The sequence below is a fragment of the Hipposideros armiger genome, unplaced genomic scaffold, assembly GCF_001890085.2.
Source record: "Hipposideros armiger isolate ML-2016 unplaced genomic scaffold, ASM189008v1 scaffold_175, whole genome shotgun sequence".
Lineage (NCBI taxonomy): Eukaryota > Metazoa > Chordata > Mammalia > Chiroptera > Hipposideridae > Hipposideros > Hipposideros armiger.
The window spans coordinates 146,619-170,599 of NW_017731525.1; the positions used below are offsets into that span (position 1 = coordinate 146,619).

The following is a 23,981-nucleotide window of genomic DNA, read 5'->3' on the forward strand; positions in this document are numbered from 1 at the left end:
GTGGGTAGGAAATGATAAATCTTTGGGGTTTTAATTTGCATTTCCTTCATGACTACTGATATGGCTTATTGATCATCGCTATGTCTTCTCTGGTGAAATAATTTTGCAAGATCTTTGACCATTTTTTTCAGTTGGGTTATCTTTTTATTATTGAGCTGTAGGAGCTCTTTATACATTTCTGGATACAATCAAGGCCATTGTCATAAATAGATATTGCAAATATTTTCTGCTAGTCTATTTATTTTTGGAACAATATAATATTTTGATTATCAGATTTTAATTTTAATGAAGTCCAATTATTATGGACTGCATCTTTGTGTCCCCCACCCAAATTCATATATTGAAACCCTAATGCCCAATGTGATGGTATTTGGAGGTGGGGCCTTTGGGAGGTGATGAGGTCATGAGGGTAAAGCCCTCACGATGGGATTAGTTCCCTTTGAAGAAGAGACTGGAGAGAGCTTTCTATCTCTATCTCTATCTTCTTCCCTCTCTTTCTCTCCACCTCTCCCTGGATGAAGTGAGAGGGCAGCTGTCTATAGGCAGCTGTCCCTAACCGGACACTAGATCTATCAGAGCCTTGATCTTAGACTGTCCAGCCTCCAAAACTGTGAGAAATGTTTGTTAAGCCATCTATGGTATTGTTGTTATAGCAGCCTGAACTTTTTAAGATTGCTACTCTTTGTGTTCTAAGAAATCTTTGCTTACCCCATGTTGTGAAGCTATTACCCTATGTTTATTTCTGAATGCTTTATAGACTTAGGATTCATCTAGAATTAATTTTTGTATATAGTGTGAGGTGAGAGTCAGGTTCATATTCAGATATTTCAGCAATACCTTTTGAGAAGACTAGTCTTTCTTCTTTTGCTATAAATCAGTTAACTACATAAGTCTATTTCTGGACTTTATTATATTAAGCTACTTTTCTATCCTTACACTGTTATCACACTGCCTTGATTACTATAGCTTTATAGTAAATCTGAGGTAAGATATTATAAGTTTCTCAATTGCTTCTTTCAAAGTGGTTAACTCTTCTGAACACTGTATTTCTGTGTAAATTTTAGAATAAACATCTCAGTTTCTAAAAAATGGTTCCTCCAGTTTTTACGGCAATGGCTTTGAATCTTTAGATTTGGGGAGAATGGACATCTTATCAAATATTGACTTTTCCAATCTATGAACATAGGCTATCTTACCATTTAGTAATTTTTTTTCTCAGCAATATTATTTTGGTTTTTGATGTTGAGGTCTTATACATTTTTACACATTAAATTTATTCAAAATTATTTTCTGATTTTTGATGTTATTATAAATGGAATTTTTATTTAACTTATAAAAAATTATTGCTAGTATATAGAAACAGAATTTTTATTTATATATTGACTGTGTAGCTATGATCATATTTAACTTACTTATTCTTTCTAGTACTTTTTTGGTAGATTCTTTAGGCTTTTCTACATAAACAATCATGTCATCCACAAATAAAGACAAGTAAGTTCTCCCTTTCTAATCTTTGGTTTTTCATTTCTTTTTCTTGGTTTATTTCATATGCTAAGACCTTTGTTACAATGTTGAAAAAAGTAATGAGAGAAAATATTCTTGCCTTGTTCACAATCTAATGGAAAGTGTTAAACATGTCACTGTTAAATATGATGCTAACTAAAGGTTTACCCCCCGTGCCTTATACAATAAGGAGTGCCCTGAAATGAACAGCTGTAAACAGCTGTATCAATGTGGATTTGACCCAGTGTGGTTCCTTCCTTTTTTTCAAAGTTTGAAAGTCTACTCTTTGTTGTTCTCCAATGTCTTCACACATTTTATACATATATTATAATTAATGTCAGAAAGATTATTCCAAAGCAAGCTACTCCACCATTAATGAAAACTTCCATTGAATATTGAATTTCAATTATGGTCTTAATTTCTTAACAGAAACAGAAGATTTATTTGTTAGTTTTTTTTTTTAAACCTGTTAGATCTTTTTTGACAGACTCTGTTCCTTGCTCATGTGTTATTTCCTCTCTTATTTTTAAAAGGCATTAGGTGTATTTATTTTATAATTTTTATCTGACTACTCCAATATATGAAACACTTATGTGCTGGACATAAAATATTCATGGTACTTTTTTCTCTCATACATTTTTAAATTTTATTTTTTAAACATGAGCTCATATTCCCTGCAACTTAATCTCTGAGAATCCTAAGTTGAAAGTACATTCTTCCAGAGAGAATGTGCACACAGTCTTGAACACTTGTATATGCTACCAACATGGCTCCATTTTCATTCAAAATATCACTTGGGTTTTTCCATCCACGAAGACTGGGCACCCAACCTTCATGAAGACCAGCCTGTGGCCAAGAATTCCTAGAGGAGACCTCTGTTTCTCTACTAAGAGTCCAATAATGAGAAAAGCGTGTTTTCTTGCATTTATTCTGTCTTTATAAATACTTTTTTCTTGTTTTCTATTTCTCTGAGAGTGCAATCTGTGTGATTCCTGGCTCTGTACAATGTTCTCTGTTTCCACTTCCCACACTGCCCAAGTCCAAAACTTGGTCTCCTGTTCGGAGAGGGTGCAGCTAATACAATCAAACCTCTAGGCCCCCTAGAATTGCTGGGTGCCCACAAGACAGCAGCTCCAGTGTTTGAGTTCCACCCTATGCTACTGCTAAAGCTTGGTTCCCAGCCTCAGGAGAATCCCAGTGCTGTCTTATAAATCCAGCCATGCATATAATACTGGTTTTCATGTTCCATCCAGTATTTTTAGACATTTTGTAGTGAGAGGATTTCAGGACATCTAATTTGATATATAGCTAGAAATGAAAATAGCCAACATTTACTTTTTAATTTCTAAAGGCTTTAATAACCTTCGTGTATCTGGTTGGCAAATAAATGAGTTAGCAGGGTGGATAATAATGGCTAACAGGAGAGATATTTACTGACCTCTATGACTATAAATATTGAATATGCTATCGAATATTTTAAAAACAGATATAAAAAAAGAAATGAACCTAATGGATATCTGCACCTCTCATGATATTTTTACTTCTAGAATATTCCAAAGGATTTCCCTAAAGCACTGTGAGAGGCATCGCTAATGAAGGAATTGTGAAGGAAAGGAGTGCTTGAGGCCTTGTGTTAGTACCTTACCAATTCTCAAAGCTGTCTTTCATGGATAAGATAAGGCTTGAATGGATTAATATGTTTCTTGGGAGTCAGCCAGATTTCACATGAAAGGACTCTACTCCTTTACTATGGAGAGAAATTGCTTAGCAATTACATATAATTTAATTCCTAAGACTAAATTATACATTGTAACATGTGGATGAGAAAAACTGTCTCATCAATTGTTAAATATATTAATTGCAAAATGTTTAGCACAGTAGCTTTACAGATAGTTGACTGCTCATTAAATGGTAGTTATTATTATTTCCATACATAAAAGTTTTGATGTGAAAAACTTTTAATATATTTGTAAATGTTAAGCTCAGTGATGCTTTAATGTCCTTGAGGTGCTTACAAAATGAACTCAGGAAAACTCAGCCTGGAACCCCATCCTGAAGGGGTTCCCTCCCAAGGTCTGAGGAGCCTTGGCTTCTCCTAAATTATAACTGCCCTGTTCTAATGTAGTTTCTCACTGAAAGCAGTTTATGTGACTGGTGGCATTTTTTTCTTTAGTGTGATATACAAGAGGATTCATGTTGGGCATGAGAAGATTACAAAGATGATAGCAAGGTAAGTCTCTGTCCCCAAGGAGCCTGTAGTCTAGTGTTGTGATTCTCAACCCTGGTTGTACTTTAGGATCAACTAGAAAGATTTCAAAAAAACTACCAACATTTATACGTATATCGTTCTTCTCTGTACAGACAGTGGGTATCTCAGGACAGGGGCTATGCCATCTTCTTTCTTTATCCCTTATACCCAATCCCTATATGTAGCAGGAATCTATTTAAAACCTAGTTAAAACTATTAGTCAAAAAATACTAATAAAATCCAATTTTAAAGGCATTCTATTATGTGAGTCCCTAGTAGGAGTCACAAATATGGTTAAAACATTAAATTCCTAGGCCAAAGAGTGTGCTTGTAGCACGGCTCCCTGTGGTATGTGTGTCAATTTCAAAGATCCTGTCGTCCCAAAGTGGAAATAACAGGTGCACCAAAATTAAAAGAAATTGCAACTATAACATGATTTTGTGTTTGGAAATATCTCATATGATACTGTACGTAAGATACTGTACTTACCAATTTCAGGTAGCCCTCAGCATCCAGAATTAAGTTTTCTGGCTTCAGGTCTCTGTAGATAATGCCTAGTCGGTGCAGGTAATCAAATGCTTCTGTCACACAAGCAACACAGAACTTGGAGGTGGATTCATCAAAGCTGCCTCTGCAATGAAATCATTTTCCCTTTTAATACTATAGATGTATCTCTTTGTTGTCTGTTCTAGGTGCCAATTATTATACTGGTAAATTTATGCAATTTAATGTTTTCTAGGACATCAACACTAAAAAGCACTTTATACTGCCCATGAATTAGGCTGCTGATCATAAAGAAATTTAGGGGGATATTTGATGCAAACAAGAACTACTTCACTAAAATTAAAATGTCCACATCGAAACAATTGTTTCTGATAATTACACATGAACATAGAAAGATAAGTTTTTGTAGATATTCATGGAGAAATGCAACACTGGAGAAAATGCAACACTGGAGAAAATGCAATCATTTCAATGGCAAGCTTGAACCAGATGTGTGTAATTGATTGCTTGACGAAAAAATGACTCAAGTGATCATTTGCATTTCCTGTTTGAACAGCATGTAACAATATCAGTAAAAATGAGGTCATAACTCTTTCCTACTTGGTGCACCTTCATGATATTAGAGTTGTCCTGTGTCAGCATAGTGTGTAGGTTTACAATACTGATATGGCTTTGGAGTGAAAGGCTGGCTTTGACTCCTTTTTTTTCCACTCACTGTGTCCTTGGGCAAGTCGTTTAGCTGTTCTGACCCTCAGACCCCTATCTACAAAATGGGTTTACTACTCACTTCACAGTGTTGTGAGGATTAGACACAGTGCCTAACAGGAAGTGGGAACTCCCTTGTTTAAATGGATTTAGATTTTCTCAATAGATTTGCATGTTGAAGCAAAGATGGAAGATGCAAAGGCTTTTGCAGGTATCACGCAAGTCTCCTCATCCTTCCAGGCTCTCCCCATTCAGATCCATCCGACGATATGTTCCTAATACAGCACTGTCATCTTCTGCTCAGATGCTCAGTGGTCTCTTATTGCCTAGGCATGTGATTCTCAGCCATGAATGTGCACTAGAATTGCCTGAGGAGCATTTAAAAAATCACTTTCTGGACCCTATCTCAGATGAATGGAACCATAATCTCTGGCATCAGGGCCCAGCATTTTTACTTTGTAAAAGCTCCCCATGTGACTATAATGTATAGTTTGGGCTGAGAACCACTGGTCCAGGTAATATTTTCTAAATGCCTGGCATTAAGCCCCACAACCTAGTGTAAACCTACCTTGCCATCTCCTTTTCTGCTGTCCTTATTTTCTATTCAAATTCTGCTGTTGATCATCCACAAACAGACCAAATCCTATCCCAACATTCCTGCTGCATCTTACATCATTTTCCCTTCCTCTCTGTCTTTCCATATTTTGGTCATCTTTAGAGTTTAGTTCAAGTCCTTCCTCTACTATCACATTTTTCTCTCTTTCCTCTCCTCCGAGCTTACTATCTACCACACTCATTTGGCATTTAATTACAAATTGCCAATTCTTTGGCATACTTAGTTTTCACATTAAATAAAGAAATGTTTTTAAATTACATACATTGCCTCCCTGAAAAAACTCAAAACTCACTGGAGGAAAAGTTTACACTCTTTACCCTTTGATGAGAAAAATCTGCATTGTCTAGAAAACCCCCAATTATCTACTATGGAGCCCTGTGCATAGGTGGTTTTGATTGTGCGGAAACTACCCCTTTCATAAAATTGAATCCTTGTGGACATCTTACTCTGCTTTTCAGAAGGGCTTCACTGCTCTTCACCGTTTTCTTCAACTCCCTTCTTAGAGATTTGAAGTCGGAAACATCTGGGTTTATTTCTTTCTACTCTGTCTCATACTATATGACCGTGGGTAGCTCACTCTCTCTCTCTAAGCTTGGGAGTCTTTAATCTGTAACGTGGGAATGACAATGACTGCCTTACAGTGTCCCCGTGACATGATTACAATGTTGGCTAAGAAAATATCACTATTACTACTTTATTTTATTAAGTCATAATATTTTCTTAGAATCACATCTTAACTGCTTCCTTCATGTTTCTTTAAATGATCATGAATACAGCATCTTTTAGACCAGTTGAGAGTAGACAGAAGTTATTGTTTGTAATCTTTTCTCATTACCTGTCCCTCAATATGCTCCATAGCTCCCCACCTAAGCAGGCTTCCAGAAGCATGTATACATATTTATTGTCCTTGAACGTACGATATAATCTGTGGAGACAGATAAAGACATGGTTATTATTAGAAATCTAGTTTGAAGCCCTCTTTGAAGTTACTTAAGAGCATTATCAATAACGTTCTGAACATCCAAACATTGTACAGTTACCCTGGGTTTCTTGCTGAGTGCTCTGATCTTTCCTACTGCCTTGCTTTTGCTCTTAGACTGATTCCCTCTCCTCACAGACAACTTCTTAATCTCAGTTTCACTGTAAAAGTGTTTTCCATTCCTCAAGACCAAGCTCAGAGGCCACCTTCCTGATAAAGCAGCTCATTATCCCAACTACTAAATACGGTCTCTTCTTCCTCCGAAAATCCAGAGAACTCTGCATATATCTTCCTTAAGATCTGCCTTGCATAACAGTTATTAATCCCCATGTCTTATATCCTCCAGTTGGTCTCAGGAAGTGGACTCTGAGACAGAGGCTTGTAAGCTGTAAATTTAACGGGGAGTGCACTTGAGAACAACACCCATGGGGGAGGAAGGAAGAAGGTTTGGGCAGAGGGAGAGTTGGGCTATCATCTAGTTTCAACAAAAGCCTCAGCTTCAAGGAGCTCTGCCATAACTGGATGCAGGATGTACCTGGCGAGAGAGTATGATCTTGGGCAAGGGGTTTCTCTTCATCTATGAGCAATGGCAAGAGAGGGACTGAGCCAGATTCCTCAGTTGGCAGCACTCCCAGAATCTTGGGAAGTGACAAACTGAATCCTGATGTGAGACCTGGACAGGGTACCGTGTTTCCACATTAGGTGAAAGCAGCTTCTGGGTCTTAATCAAAAGACCCCCCTTTTCTCCCTAGCATCATGCCCAGGTTACACCATGCACAGGCAGCAGAAGCAGCCTGGTACAGTGGTTCCATGTGGGCTCTGGAGTCAGCTATCTAGAGGTGAATCCCTGATTGGCCATTTATTAGCTATACCACCTCACTTTTCTTATTGTTCTTCTTCAATGAGGTCAATCATAACACTTACCTCATTGTTCTATGATGAAGATTAAATGAATACATATATTCATTTCATTATGTATTGATCATATATTATTGATTATATATTAAATTAATAGATATTCTATATATCTATATATTATATATAAAATAAATAAATAATTTTAAAATAAATAAATATACCGGGGATGCCAAAAAAATGTATACGAATGGACGCTTTGGTCAATGTTGCTCAAGCAGTAGTTCGCCGTAATCAGAAGTGCCTGGACACTGATGGTAACCACTTTGAGCACCTCTCGTAATTGCAGAAGTCAAACGTGACTTGTATTCATCTTCTGTTATCGGTATATATTGAGTTTACAATTTTAATACAGCTTTCCTTTCTTAAAATGTGTATACATTTTTTGGGCACCCTCTGTATTTGTATTTTACATGTATGTTATATATATACTGCTTTAGAAGACTGCCTGACACATGTTAATTTCTCAATAAATGTGGTCATTAGTATGTATTCTTAATATCATTACTACCTTACTATATGCAAAGAACCTGGTAAAGAGCTGGAAATGAGAAATGAATAAAACTTAATTCATGTCCTGCAGCTGCTTATTGAATTATTGATTAAAAGAAAAGAGGGGAATGTATTTTGGGAACATAGTTAATATAAAGATAATAGGATGACTTTATTGCCATTGTTGCCTGGCTTCAGACTTCTTTTTTAATCTTGAAAAAAATATATATTAGGAATATGGATTGGCAAAGATATTCTCTCAAGGCATTTGATCACAAAGTAGAAATTCTATTCATTGAAAGGACACTTTATATCACCCAGAAATTACTAAAGCTACACTCTGGGGCAGTAAGACATATCTGAAAAATACGAACTGCTTATACCACTAACCCATGAATTCACAAGTAAAGACAGCTGTGACCTAGAAAAACATTTCGTTTCCAAACTCTGGTGATAGCTACAGATAGACAGTAACTGTTAGGAGGCGGACTTGGCAGCATCTAAGCACTGCCAGGACCACAGCCTGTTGCTCCTTGGCAGCTCATATGTGCTCTAATGCCTCTTCTTGCAGAAATTCAACAGCTGCACGCTCTCTGATGGGTTTCAAATGGATTCTCGCTTCCCAAATTCTGCATTAGGTCCGGATTAAATAATCAATTCAGATATTTTGCAATAGTTTTATATTCTCTCTCTCTTTCTCACACACATTTTTTTGACATTACTCAAGAAAAAAAAAATCTAGGTGCTTGATTCCAGATCTCAATCTTGAACACTGTATGTGCTGCTGCTGTGACTGGCAGGGAGAGTTCAGAGTGGGACCGCGTCTTAGTCCCCCATCCATCCTCTCACATGGAAACACAAGAAGAGCCTAAAATCCTAAGCTCTGGAAGCTCACTCACTTTACAATGAAGGGGGAACACAGCTCCTCCAGGATCCTCTTTTCTGAGTAGACATGCTCCTGTTGCTTGGTGTCAACGATGTGCTTCTTCCTTATACACTTCATAGCAAAAGCAACGTTCTCATTTTTTACTTTAACCTATGTAAGAAGAGAAAGATCCCTCAAAATTATCTTTCTAGGAAAGATTTACATCTCTATAAAGCATGTACACTAAGGAGAGTTAAAATGCTTGCACATTTGAATAGTATGTAAGTTTTAACCTTAACTTCTCCAACAACTGAGTTTATTGAGGCATACACATTTCCCCTTCATTGTAATTTCCAAAAGAGTTCACATAATTGGAATGTGGTTCTAAAATATTTGTTGATAAATAAGGAAAAAAACAACCTCTAGTTAGAAGATTTAATGTTTAGAAATCTATTCAGTTTTGAGTGTGACATGAAAAACTTCAAACAGAATTGCCCCAAATTGTTCTTTCTTAATATTCACTTCTTTGATTTTCAAAACAAAACATAATAAATCAAGAACTATATCTGCACTATCTAATGTGATAGCCCCTAGTCTCATGAGGTTATTTAATTTTAAATTAAAAATAAAATTCAGTTCCTCAGTAGCACTAGCCACATCTAGCTAGTGGTGACCCTATCAACAGTGGAGATATAGGGCATTTTCCTCAGCACAGAAAGTTCTTTTAGAGAGTACTGCTCTAGATGGACATACAGAAGTTTCCCTTAAAAGGAAATTAAATTATTTTAATAGGTGTTTATTCAGATAGGCTTAAAACTACATAAACAGACTAGAGTTGACAGGTAATTAAATTGTGCAGAAATGGCTGCACCTCATACGTTTCTCACATTTGCCATTGGTGCTGCCTATGACTTTTAACTTAGTGGTGGAATTATTGTTTCAATTAATATTATCTAACTGTAGAAAAAAACAGATCTTGGTACTGTTAATTCAATCCTTTTGCCAAGATCTTTGATGAACAATATCACTGCAGACGGACATTGCCCTCATCTCTCCAAACGGAGTAAGAAACATTATAAATATTCTTTGGCCTAATAAGAAATCCTTTCTTCCCACCTCACCCATCAGACATGAAGCATTGACTGGGTGTGAAGTATACTATCTGTAGTCCCCTGGCAGCATTTCAGATCTGTTCACGCCCAGGGCTATCCAGCAAACAGAAGTGTCAGCATAGTTCCCGGAGGTTAATGTACAGAGAATCATTGAAAATCTGCTGGGCAAAGAAGGGCTTGGTAATTGCCAAGAGTTCAGAACCATCTGTATCTAATAAGGTCACAGATTTCCATTCTATCATTTCCTCAGAGCACTTGCTCTGACAGTAGCACTCTGAGGACGATCCAGCCAAAATCAGGCCATACGTTTCCAGCTGTCCTGATGAACACTAAAAAAGGCTTCAAACATTCCCCTGCATTCACATGTTTTTTCTTTTTTTTTCTGATCAAAAACTTTGAGCAACCAAAAATAGAATAATAAAAGCCAAAGACAGTCTTGGTAGTGAAGTTGTTTAAGAGATGGACCCATTATACTGAAGATTATGTTTCTACAGCACTTCCACTGGACACGTTTTTCTTTTCTTTAGTATACAGACAGTTCGTGTGTCATGAGTGTATGTATACACACCCTTTGCTGTTAGGAAATGTATTTTTAATGTTTTATAGTCTTTGGCAATGCTACTTGGTCCATTCTCCAATAACTACCATCAAGAAAATAATTCACCAAAGGGTGTGATGTAAGAAGCTTGAAATAGCTACAGGTTACTTACTAGCACAGACATGCTACTATACAACATATAGACTGAACAGTGTACTTTCTCAATGTCAGTTCAAAGCAACATTTAAATGAGCAATAATAATTCATACATTCCTCCACGATATGCTGGAATATAAAACAAAAAAAAAGTCAAAAGGCTTCTCTCAGATGCTTGAAACGTAAACCCCTTACAAGCTCAACTCTTCCGAACCCACCAACGCCCAGTGTTGCAATAATCTCAAGGTTCTGGAATGGAGATGATGAGGAGAATCTGGCCACCTTCTCCTTCAGTTGAATCATCTCCAGAGAGAGAGCTTTGGACAGCTTCCGGTGAGACATGGACCTCCTGCACAAGAAAAGCAACACTTTACATACACTCCCTGAGTGAAGCAGGGGTCACGCCACACATACATTCCTCTCTTACAGCAGTCTCATTTCTGAGCAATTACTGGCCACAGTTGCCACAAAGGCTATTTCAACTTTTATAGGATTGGATTCAGTCAGATCTGGGGAGAAAAGCAATAAAATATACAAACAAAAAAACTCACACACACACACACACACGCACACACACACACACACACACACAATGAGAAATAGACAAATGTGAAACTGAATCAATGAGAGGTAAAAACAGGTGAATTGGGTGGTATATCTCAATAAAGCAGAGGAACTAGATCCGGAGAGCCATTTTCTTTGCGGCACATACGGGAGAACGCCACACTGAGAATCTTTGCGCGTTCTGCTCTTTTTGTCAGATCTTAAAGCTTTCTATGATTAAATCAGAATAACTGCTTTTTGAAACATAAAAAAACACATTTCTTTCTTCATGTCTAAGTACTGTTATTTGGAAATACTCATTTTTCTCTTTTATTTAAGGTTTACTGCTCTGGGTTAGATATTCATAAATTGTTGTTACTACAAAAAGGCCTTTGGCACAAAAATTGCAAATACATTCCTTGCAAAACAAAAACAAAAACAAAACCCAACCAACCAGCCAACCAACAAAAACCTGATGTGGTCCTGATTGAACCCTCTGATTTAACTCGAATGTCAGTTTTCTTGATCTTTGACTCTTCAGCTTCGATTGTACTGTCTGGTGAACATACGCTTAAGTATTTACAAAAGTTTTAGCAAAGGATTTTCAAACAATTTTAATTTTACAAAGTAGATTTTTCTATTAAACAAAAAATGTGTCACCAGTATTACTACATTTAGAGTTGTATCCAACTCCTTCTTACACACACACACACACATACACACACACACACACACACACACACACACCTTGGCAATAGCTCCCTTATATATTGAAATAATTTTGAATACACTGCTAGTTCTTAACTGGAAATCAGAGTGAATGGGCTACACTAGCGCCTTGGCATTCCTCTTTGGTTTCCATGGGCAAGAGAGGCATTATTTCTGAATTAATGTCCTTTTGAGCTAAGTCACCAGACAATGTAAAGAATCCCTTTTCCAAGACCCCCATCAGGAAATTTCTCCCTACCATTACTACTCATCACCCAAAATAAGGAGCTGACTACTTATAAACTAATATCCATAGTAGTGGTAAGTGGCATCCTCTTTGTGGAAGACAGCTTAAAAAGAACTGCCCCAAATTTTCTAGTGAAAGCATGCTAAACATGACAGCAGAGTGAGTCACACCCTTTGGTCCACTTCTTCATCAACTGCTGAAGTCATATCCAGCTTAGGGAACTATTCCTTCACTTACTTTGCATGTCTTTTTTCATCATCACGGGTCAGGTTTGCCACATACCCTTCAAGGTATTTTTGGAGTTCTTCAAAAGTCCCAACTGTTTGGTTGAACGTTCTAAATAAACAAAATTAAATTAAATCAAAAGCTCTGTGATAATAGTTACCATTGCAACTTGACATTTTTCTTAAGCTCATACAAGACTAAGTGTATGGTTATTCAAGGCTTTGTAATTTGTTTTGCAGTAATTTATGTATTTAGTGTTGCTGTAATTTGTAGAATAGTTATTAGAAGTTATATAGCTGATCCTTTGAGTTTATGAAAGCCAAGAGGCTACCAGTGATAAAACATTTGTATAGTTTTCTGCCCTGCAGTTCAGGTTTACCAACAACGTTTTCTTTCTTTCTTTCTTTCTTTCTTTCTTTCTTTCTTTCTTTCTTTCTTTCTTTCTTTCTTTCTTTCTTTTCTTTCTTTCTTTCTTTCTTTCTTTTCTTTCTTTCTTTCTTTCTTTCTTTTCTTTCTTTCTTTCTTTCTTTCTTTCCTTCTCTCTCTTTCTTTCTTTTTTTTTAAGAAGACAGTGGAAAGGAAATAGTCTACATCATCTTTTTACTGAATCAACACATTACATAGGTAATAGATTTTCTAAGTTTGCTCAATCAAATTATTTATTTTAAAAATCAAAGATAAAACTTCCTAATCCCTAGATACTACTCTTTCCACATTCCTTCATAATTGAATCCATTTTTTTTTTGCCTTTACCTAGTACTTGTGAGTTTCAGCCAATATCTCCTCCTGACCTCCATCAGCCATCAAGGATCACAGGTTTGTCATGTGCCTCATCTAATCTCCATGTGCTCAGTCTGTTGTCTCCAGGAATTCTTACGAATAGCACCGCCCATGAGACAAAATAGTCTTCTTCACCAGTGAAAGCTATGTTCTTGATCATCCTTATTGATTATTCCAATGCTTCCCTGCCCCCACACTGGACAACTATCTTGATTTCTGATTATTAGAGTACTAATACAAACTAGTATCCCTATGTTTCCCTACTTCAAAATAATGTCCTTGTCAAAACCATGTAGCAAATGAAAGGAATGAAAATTTACCTCAAAATACCTACAACTAATGAACCAGAGTCACCTCATTAATAAACTGTCAAAAATTACTGCCTATGTAGCCCAGAAGGCCTCTAGCCACAATTACTTGGCAACCAATTTATAATTACATTATTAAGCATATCTATATACTGTGGTGGATATTTTCCATTTTTCCCTCCAGATCAACCCTCCACTCTTTTTCACCCTTTTCTGTGGACTGTCCTTTGTTGAGTGTAGAGTGCTAGGAAATAAAACAGTGTTGTCATGACATTTCTAACTTCCAATGGTTAAATTTTCAAGTAAAAAGGAAATACTTCTTGTACTTTTATTTATGCTTCTTGTTTTTGTGCTACATATCACTATTATTTTGTTTCCTATTACATTAATTGAAGCATTGTTTTAAGTAAATCATAATTTTTAAATGTTGGTGACACTGGTGTCACAAGTCCTTTAAAAATTCTCTGAAAACTAAATTTAAACTCAACTTTAAACAGCTACAATATTCTACCTGTAACATTCAAACAGCCAGTCTTCCTACTGACGTTATAGCCTGAGGGGTAATTCAGCAACTCCCTTGAGATTTGTCCCAACAACCAAACAGTAATAGCAATGGCACAAATAACACTTCCATTCATTAAAAGCTGTTGACATTTCCTGCAATTATTTCATACATTTTATTACGTTTAAAAATAGGAAATATAGCTCAAACGTTAACTCTCCTCCTTGTAATGTATTCATTCTGTGCATTTAAAAAAAATAATCAATTAGGAAAGAAGAAATAAAAAGCCACAGGCTTTCAGTCACTATATTTCATCACAAGGATAGTGCACTTTATTCAGCCAACATCTGCTGAGCACTTCCGGTATGCCCAAGACTATGTCCAATACTGACAGTGCCACAGCAGTGAACAAGTAAATGCTTCTGTACTCGTGGAGCTTACAGAAGAATGGGAAGACAGATGTTAAATAAAGCAATTAAATAAGGTGTGAATATGATGAGAGTATATAGGGTTCTATGGGACAATTATGGATATTAATCCAGTCTATAAGTCATAGCTAGAAAGATCATATAATTTGTCATCCAAACTGAACACTTTCCAGAGTGAAAGCAGGTGCCAATAGTAAATATGCTTAGGACTATCTCAGGAAATCCAGGATGTAGGTCAACATAGTCAGACTTGATATTCAGTCTCCCCTACCCATAGAATTTATGAAATAAATTCAGGTGACTTTTTATGTTTTATTGTGTCTAACACAGTACTTTGCATATTATAGAATCTCAACTATTCACATGCAAATTAAATGTTTTAAAATTATAAACTTCCAAATAATGTATAAACTCTATTAAGCCATTGCATCCTTTTCATGGGTTATGAATATATGAGATATTGTATAAATATTTGGTTATGTGATTACAAGGAAAGGAAAGGAAAGGAGTTTTTCCTTTCTATTATGTTTTTAGTCTTAGCATTTTGGAGCAATTTCTAAGACTTTACCACACAGTTAATGCTATTATTCAGTGCATACATATATTTTTAAGGAACTCATACACAAAACAATGCATTATCAGGACAATACTGTACCAATATATATATTCCATTTCAGAGCTGGCTTCCAAAGATGACCTTTATCTTAACATACTTTGTACTTTCCTAGCTCTATGCCTTTGCTTTTAAATTTTACTCCACCTGGAGTGACTTCCACATTTCCTCTTTGCCTAAAAATCTACTTATTTTTAAGCCCATTTCTACACTTAAAAAAATGAAATAAAACCTTGCCCACTTTACTGTACCATGAGTGCTTCTCTTTCAGAACACATACTGTGGGAGTTGAATGGCATGGTGAAAAGGATGCTGAGGAATGGGGAGGCCTAGGTAGGCACCCCTGCTCCATCACAGATGGCACTGCTGGGGCAATTCTCTAACTTAGCTGGAATTTGCTTTTTTTATCTATAATGGAGAAACTAAAATCACGGGAAGTTGGGCCGGCTGAGTGGCGCGTTGGTTAAGAGCTGGCTTGGGACGCCAGAGGGCCCTGGTTCCAATCCCACATATGAGGGCCAGTGACACTGCCCTCTACAGCTAAGATGCTGAACAACAGCTCAACCTGGAGCTGGGCTGCCAGGAGTGGGCGGTGATGGCAGGTGGGTTGCCATGGGCTACCATATGTAGCCAGCAGCCAGCATGAGTGGCCAGCAGACGTGGTGAGCGGCCGTCCAGAAGCCGGCAACTGATCTGCCTCGCCTGGGAAGAGTGCAGTGATGGTGCCAACTTGGACCAGTGAAGCAACGTCCTCCACAACTAGACTGAAGAACAAAACAACAGCAACTTGTCTGTTCCCCTTCCCCCAATTCCCCAAAAAAAATCTTAAAAAAAAAAAAAATCACAGGAAGTGATATTAGGGATTATTGCTCTACGTGAGGTGATGAATGTTAACTAGACTTATTGTGGCGATCATTTTGTAATACATACATATATTGAATGTTGTACATCTGAAACTAATATAATGTTATATGTCAATTATATCTCAATAAAAATAGCAAGTAAAAAAGGAATTATTAACTTTTTAGGCATGTTGATGTTATTGTGGTCATGCATTATAAATAATACTAAGCCTTTAGAGACACTACTAAAATTTACAGATGAAATAATTGTATGCTTGTAATTTGCTTAAAAATAGTGTGGAGAAGGTAGGCAGGGGATGATAAAGTGGTATAGATAAGGCATTAAGTGACCATTGTTGAACTTGTATTATGAGGTTCAGAATACCACCCTGCCTATTTTTTTAATATATTTGAAATTTTCCATAATAAAAACAATTTTTTAAATGTTCTAAAGTTCTTACCAGCTCTAAATCTCTATGATTCTATGTTCAGTGAATGTTGTATTAAATAATCAACTGTATACTCCCTTGTCATACCTTTTGTCATTTTACTATTTTTTGTTAATATTTCATATAAGTATGCCCTATTTCTTTGACTACACTATGACTTTTTTTTCTTTTTTTTTGTTAAGATTTTATTGGGGAATTGGGGGAGGGAACAGCTTTGGGGAATTGGGAAAGGGGAACAGACAAGTTGCTGTCCTTTTGTTCTTCAGTCTAGTTGTGGAGGATGTCACCTCACTGGCCCATGTTGGTATTATCCTTGCGCTCTTTCTGGGTGAGGCTGATCAGTTGCCAGCCATTGGATGGCCATTCACGGCAGCTTACAGTGGCCCACTGCAGACCCACTACAGCCTACACCATCGCTGGTGACTCACGGCAGCCCAACTCCAGGTCGAGCTGTTGTTCACCATCTTAGCTACAGAGGGTGCAGGTCACTGGCCCATGTGGGATCCGAACCGGTGTCCCTGCTGCTCAGAGCTCGTGCTCCCAAGCCAACTCTTAACCAACGAGCCACTCAGCCCTGACTTTTCTTAAACAATGGCCTAGCTTTGGTATATTTGAATTGTCTTTATTATAACTAGATAATCAATAAATATTCAACTAACTGATGAGATTCAAGGGCCAGATTCAAATATGATTTGAAGTGAGTTTAGGACACAAAATGAGACTTGTTCTGGAAAATAACCTAAGGCATCTAGAGGTTAATATTGATATGCATCACTTGCAAATTACTAGAAATGGTAAATTAAAACTACTCTGGAAATATATATAGCTAATGAGTATTTTATATTTTGTCTGAGAGAGGTTGGTTTTGTTCAAAAAATTTTTTGACTGATTAGAGCATTTTAGAAATAAATTATGAAATGGTTCATTATATTGTGTGTGGGAAAAAATCCATGAGCAAGAACAAGCTTATTTCTCTGGAAGATGCAAAATTTAAATCTATTACTGATATTTATGTACAAACTTTGCCCACAAAATATTTAGTCTGCCAGCATCTGCCACTGCCACAGACAGATCAGAAGGCCCAGTTTTTTCCCATGAATTTTAATAGAATGTCCTCACAGCTGAGGATTGGCCAGCATTTCCAAGTGGAAATGAATGAGAAGACAGATGGGCCCTCGGAATAACAGAAGGCCATGTCTTCAAAGGTGACAGGAGCCTGCCTTCTCGAACAATATCAGTATACTCACTCTCGATCTATAACCAGGCATGCGACATCATTTTCTTCAGCAATAATGTTAGCTGATCTGACATCTTCACTGCAGACAAAAACAGGAAAGTCAATTTTCTACAATTAGAAATTAAACATCTATTTTTATTAGGGAATCTGCCACTTGGTGTGAAACACTATCTCTTAAACCTTTCAAAGACTATGCTTTGTTTTAACATCATTATTTATACTCTACTCCTTCCAAAAAAAAAAAAGATTTGAAATGTGTTCCAGTAAAGGTTACATATATAAGGAATTCAGAGGAGAAGAAGATAACTGCACTGGGGACAGAGAGGGATCAGTGACTGCAACTGTGTATGGAATCTCATTCTGTGCTTGTGTCTGCCAAAATAAAACAGCACTCCTCTGCTCAAAGAGGAATTGCTAATTAATTGTCAGGCAAAACTGAAATTAACTGATCGAAAAAATTTATTGGGAAAATATTCAAGTAATTAACATATAATAACCCAATCAAGAATAAAACCCAAAGAATTGTTTTAGTGCCCTAACACTCTATAAATTAAATAACACTAAAATATTTTAATTTTATAGGATCTAATATGTACATTTTGCATTAAAATCTCTGAAATCAGAGTTTGTCTTACAACTGATGTTGAGTCATTATGTAATTAACAACATTGTCTTTCTTTTTCAGGGGTTCATAATATTGCATCTTACAAGTGATATCTTAAATACAATGAATTAAGGCATACGATCTAATGATGATAAATTTAAAACCTAATGCCTACCAATCTGTTAAGCATTGGCTAAACTATTTCTTTAGAGACCTTAATTTATACTCGTTTCCTCCCTCTATTAGTTGTAAACTAAAGACACTGAAAAAATGTACACCCATATGGTGCCCAGTGCTCTGAAATTCATTTATGGTAACCTGGAATAGCAAGCATATTGATACTGCTCTAAGCAACTTCATCAAAAGTGGCATCACCCAAAGTATAGTTCTTTCATCTTCTCTTGGTGATGGGGCAAAGAACCTTGAAAGCCCACCTCTACATTCCACAGAAATCCCCTATCCACATAGCTGGCATCCAGAGACCTTCTGACATGACCCACAGTCCCTCCCAACTTTACAAGGTCCTTGCTGGAAGATATCTGTGAAAAAATTTCAGCTTGTTGGGTTGGGAGCTGGGTAGTTTGTACTCAGCTTGTATGTGTGTACATATCTATAGATATAGAGATATAGAGACAGATATGACCTTGGATGTGGGCCAACTATTTGATTTGGGATTTCAAAAAGAAGAGAGAGGTATGGCATCCTTTTCATCTCTCAGTGTCATTATTTTGACTAGAATATTCTTTGCAAACACTTTATAAGTATTAGAAGTTTGTAAATATATACATGTTCTTTCATAATAACTGTGTAAGTGCCATGGATTTATTTTTGCACATAGAATTCTGAACGAACTCTTGGGACTATTTAATGTCAAATTATGGAAATATACAGAATTTAAGGAATATTGACTCACAGTCAGTGACCCTAAGAAGCAATGCATAAAAATACACAAAAGTGTAAAAAATATTTGTATTCAACTTTCCTTCTCATTGGTTTTTGCTTTATGCTTTCAAATACTTTGGGGAGTTGGGTCTTTAAATTAAATATAGATTCCCAGGTTTCTCATGGGAAAACACTATAATTGGCTAGCTGAAACATACACCATCAATTATTTCAGATCTAGCAAAACTAGATAGCATATTTTCTTTCACAAGCTGCTTTGACTCTATAGTACATTTATAAAGTTCTCTGCACTTTCAATCTTTAGTTGTTTTGCTTGGACGTATGAAAAGAATAATCCACAAATTTAAGAACAAATACATTGAAGTCTTGAATAATGACATTACATGATTCTATTACATGAATGTCTTCTATTCTAAACTAAAAAAACAACAATTTCTCTGATATTGAAATATGTTCATTACCAGCTAGCAAATGGGAAAGAAAAATTCAACTTGTCTTTAAATTTCATTTTTAAATTGTTTACATAAGAACCATTACTTATTAAATTTAAATAGTTGAACTTTATTTTTAAAATCAGAGCTTTATGATTTCTAAACAACAAAATTTATCTTCAGATATTAATTTATGAATACTTTTTGTTTGTTCTGTCCTTGTGTAATCCTGACCTACAAATCAGCGGAACTGAGGCTTTCTAGACAAGACTTAGGAGGAAGATACAAATAAAGAGAAATACTACTCTTTTTTATGAGCATATGATTTTATTTTATTTATAAAGTGAAAGCATTTAGTAATAATATAAATTTTAAGGCATTTCTGAACTAATTTCAAGTATTATTTAAAAACATATGACTCCAAAAGAAGGTATTGCTCGAAACTTTAACTTGATCTTTTAAAAGTTATTTACATTTATGAAAATATATTTCTTCCATTTTGAGGTAGTTTTCTTGAGTTCCAGGAGGTAAAAAATATCTCCTGAGCCACTTGATTAACCTTTATAAATATTTCTTCCATAAGGCAGATCAACAATAAATAAACTCCGGGGGAGAGGGGTTGTTACTTTGTGAGGGTGAAAAGGATAACTATTGCATTGTTCTGTACACCTGAAACTAACAACAACAACAAAAAAAACCATGAAAAAAACAATAAATAAATAAATAAATAAATTCATACCTCAAAAGACCTAAGGTTCAGGTAGAAATTTCAAATACATAATTTTAAGTTGTTTCTGAAACTCGCAAAATGAGTTGATAAAAATTCTTAAGAAAATATAACTTTTGTCATGAGTCATGATGATTAAAAAGCACACAGAGTATGTAAAGTAGTTATCTGATATTTTTTTAAAGGGGGAAAACAACAATATTTCAAACCTGGAAATATAAAATTTCATTTGTAAGAGAAAATTAAAATTTTCATTTCTTTAATCTTTTTCTCTCTTTTTTAAACTAAAAATTCTAAGACAGCATCTTATTTTCACTAACAAACTTAAGACTTTTCAATTTATTTCTAGGGCAAAAATAGTACACTTATTTGCTTCACAGCAATGAATTTTTTTAGACATTAGTTTATAATTTTTGTTTAATTCCTGGACTTTGGCTACCATTGATTTGGCAGCTCAGTTTGACAACTCTACGTGAGTGGTTGCACATACAAAACAATCAAAGAATTATTTTAATATGATATATAAAGTCATGCATTCACCTGATAAGAGCTTTTTCTCCAAAATATTCTCCTTTCTCCAGTATTTTTATCAGTTGTGGTTGATCGTGGCCCTCTGTACTCTGGGTGACTTTTACCTAAGTAATATCAAACAATTAAAAAAAGAGGAAGAAGAGAAAAGAAGAATCTGAGCGCATATCTATTCAACCAAACCCTCCAGCTCTATATAAACTTGACTGAACAAGGAAAAAGACAAGCCTTTGTTTAATTTTGCAGTAGTTAAGACAATCTGGGTGGACCAAGAAATTCTGTGATTTAACACGATCAAATGACTTCACTTTCTGTAAGAGGAAGACGCTCCATTCAAATCCTACCTCCCAAAGTTAACAATGTTTATGTGAATCCAGTGACTCCTTCCCAAGGATACTCAAAGCAAATAATAATTGTCCTGTAGAAACTTTGATTGTTTCACAACGCCAAACAGAGTTGACAAATTAATCAAGAACAAGGCTGTGTATCAGGAGTTCTGAATTTGTTATTTACAATTGACTCGCTGAATCCTGTGTACCCTCCAAAACTGAATGAAAAATATGGATGTGGAGAAGGGCCCACAAACTTTCATGGGTCATTGTGATCCACAGCCCAGGAAGGTTTAAGAACCCCCATGGTAGAGCCAAACAAAAACTTCAATATTCCTTGTTTGTGGCTAGAATTATTACAGTTCAACATGGCAACAAGGGTTGCTTGATGCTGATTAGAAATTCTGATTAGCATGTATCAAAGTCACAAGGAATTTAAAACAATTTTAATGCAGTGTGTTTATTAGCCAGAATTCTTTCAAAGCATGGGATCCAGGTCGGGGAGAAATGATAAAAGTGGTTCTCAGTGTTGGAGAGTTTCTGAAGTTTGAAACTATTTTGTTAATTTTTTTTCCTTCACTGGGGGCCCAGTTCAAAGTTCACCCACACACCATTTTACAAAGGGCAGTGCCTGACTCTTTGATGATAAACTTTTATTCATGAAAGAAAGAGCATTTGTAAAAGTCTGACAGTTTACAGACACAGGTGCTCAAGATTTTATTGTCTTTCAGTATTTGACAAATGCTTTTTTTTTATCTCTTAAGGACCATTGTAAAGAGTCAACATGTTACCCACTCAAAACATAGGTAAAGACAAAGATCTATTGTATATATTAGAATAAAATTTTCATCAGCACCTCAATCAACTTGAGCTATCCTATATGAATGAAAGTCCTGAGCCAAACCATCCTATAGCTTGATGCCTGACCATTGCTGTCCTCAATTGCTGAGTCCCTTCTCCTCTACCAGCTGTTTGTCATATCTAATAAATGGGAAAATGTTCCAGCCCTGACCTTGGATCCTGGGGCAAGCTGAAAATCATCCACTCGTAGCTAGAAGGAGCCTTAGAAATAATCCAGTCATTTTATACACAACGAAATGAGGTCCAAAAATGTTAAAGTAACCTCCTGAGGTCACTAGGAAGTTACTGTCTCAGCTGGAACCCATTACAAGTCTCCTGTGTCCCCAAACCCAGCACTCAGACGGCACCACACCAGAATCTTCTGAGCAGGAGCACCATTACCTGTTCAATGCAGAAGACTTCTCATACTACAATGCAGAGCCCTGCTGTACTTAAGGGAAATTGATTTGGAAAGACTTTGTGATTTAAGTGAGCTATAATTAATATTTACCGTTCCTTTGGCTAAAACGAAAAAGGTACTTCCTTCCTCGCCCTCTCGTATAATATAATCTCCTTTGTCATAGTATTCCTATTGGGATGAGAGGAAAAGAAAAGGTTAGATCCAGTGGAGATGCATCCAAGAAGAGCTAAAGAAATCATTGTGTCTTTTAAATCATCATTCACACCTGTCTCTTTTAGTTTTTGCTATTGCATCTGTAACCTTTTAAAACACCGCAGTCGTAAACTGTGGAAAAGGAAGGAAATTTTTGGTTTTTTGTCTGTGTTTATGCTTATGTTTCACAGAAAAAAAAAATCACCTGGAATGCTGAATCTCAGGCATGGAGACTGAAGACATGAAGAGAAATGAGAGCACAGCAATCATCACTGATATCCAGGTAGCTTTCACCTAAATAATCTAGATGTAAACTGCTTAGTGATCTGCAACAGTCTGATACTAAATCTAGGCTAGAGTTTAAAAAAAGAACAAATGATTATCTAATAAACTGAAACTATTATCGCCAACAGATAGTAGGAATATCAGCCTCCATTTTGAATTCCTTGAAGAGCAAAGGCTGGGAAAATTCTACCATACACAGTAAGTAGCTCTTTCATATGGATTTTCCCCAAAGATTTATCATTATAAAAGATGGACATTAGAATTTTTTACATGTAAATTGTTCTCCCATGTAGTTTTATCCACATGAAATCCCAAACTGTCACTTATTTCTTTGTTTCCCTCCTATATGCGTGTACAATGAAAGAATCCTTGGGTAGGAAAAATTCATCCACCTGCCAGACCAAAAGAGCAATTCAGCCTCTTAGAGAACAAAAACTGGATAAAATTGTCCACCCCTACTTTACTTTAATGTGATTCTGTCTCAAAGTCACAGAACTCAAGTGGTCTTAATCATTTATACAAGCAAAAATGGACTTAATTTTTTTAAAAGGTATAGTTAACAACATAAGAATGTCTCTTCTTTTTCTTTTAGACGTGAAAGTAAAATTGAAACAAAACTACTTTTGTATCTACTATATTTCAGTATCTTTTTTGGTCATTTACTCTCAAAACCTTTTTCCATTTATGGAATCAATATTATTCCTAATACTATGAAACATGCCTTTTATTTACGTAGCACTATGTACTCTTTACGATACATTTAAACCTCATGGAAAGAAGCATAATATCTTAAGGGACAAATTACTTTGAAGCCAAACAGATCTAGTAGATTCAAATCCCAGTTCTGCTTTGAATTTCACTTCCATCAATCCATGAAGTTCAAATAAGAACATTTACTTTCAAAGACTTAGAGAACACAAGCACATTAGTTTTTTATTGCTGCTGGAACAAATAACCACATTTAGTGGCTTAAAACAACACCCATTTAATGTGCCTGTGGGTCAGAGTGTCCAGGCACAGTGTGGCTCAACTAGATTTCTCTTTGTTGGGTCACTCAGGACTGAGCTCAGTGCTAGCAGGGCTGTGTTCCTCTCCGGAAGCTCCAGGGGGAACTCCACTTCATTTATTTATTTATTTATTTATTTATTTATTTATTTATTTTATTGTTAGTTTCAGGTGTACAGAACAATGCAATAGTTATCCTTT

General features: G+C 35.9%; 1 protein-coding gene across 5 annotated transcripts in view; it reads right to left on the reverse strand.

Annotated features, from left to right (window-relative positions):
• The window catches only part of PRKG2 (protein kinase cGMP-dependent 2), a 106,661-nt gene that overhangs the window by 31,310 nt on the left and 51,370 nt on the right, over positions 1–23,981 (reverse strand). For all 5 annotated transcript variants that reach the window (XM_019652163.1, XM_019652160.1, XM_019652161.1 and 2 more), the window contains 8 exons: positions 22,389–22,466; positions 20,721–20,815; positions 17,526–17,594; positions 12,369–12,467; positions 10,829–10,982; positions 8,862–8,998; positions 6,412–6,501; positions 4,241–4,382 (listed from right to left, as the gene is read on the reverse strand). In XM_019652163.1, the coding sequence (XP_019507708.1) occupies positions 4,241–4,382; positions 6,412–6,501; positions 8,862–8,998; positions 10,829–10,982; positions 12,369–12,467; positions 17,526–17,594; positions 20,721–20,815; positions 22,389–22,466 (864 nt within the window). The remainder of the gene's footprint in view (positions 1–4,240; positions 4,383–6,411; positions 6,502–8,861; positions 8,999–10,828; positions 10,983–12,368; positions 12,468–17,525; positions 17,595–20,720; positions 20,816–22,388; positions 22,467–23,981) is intronic.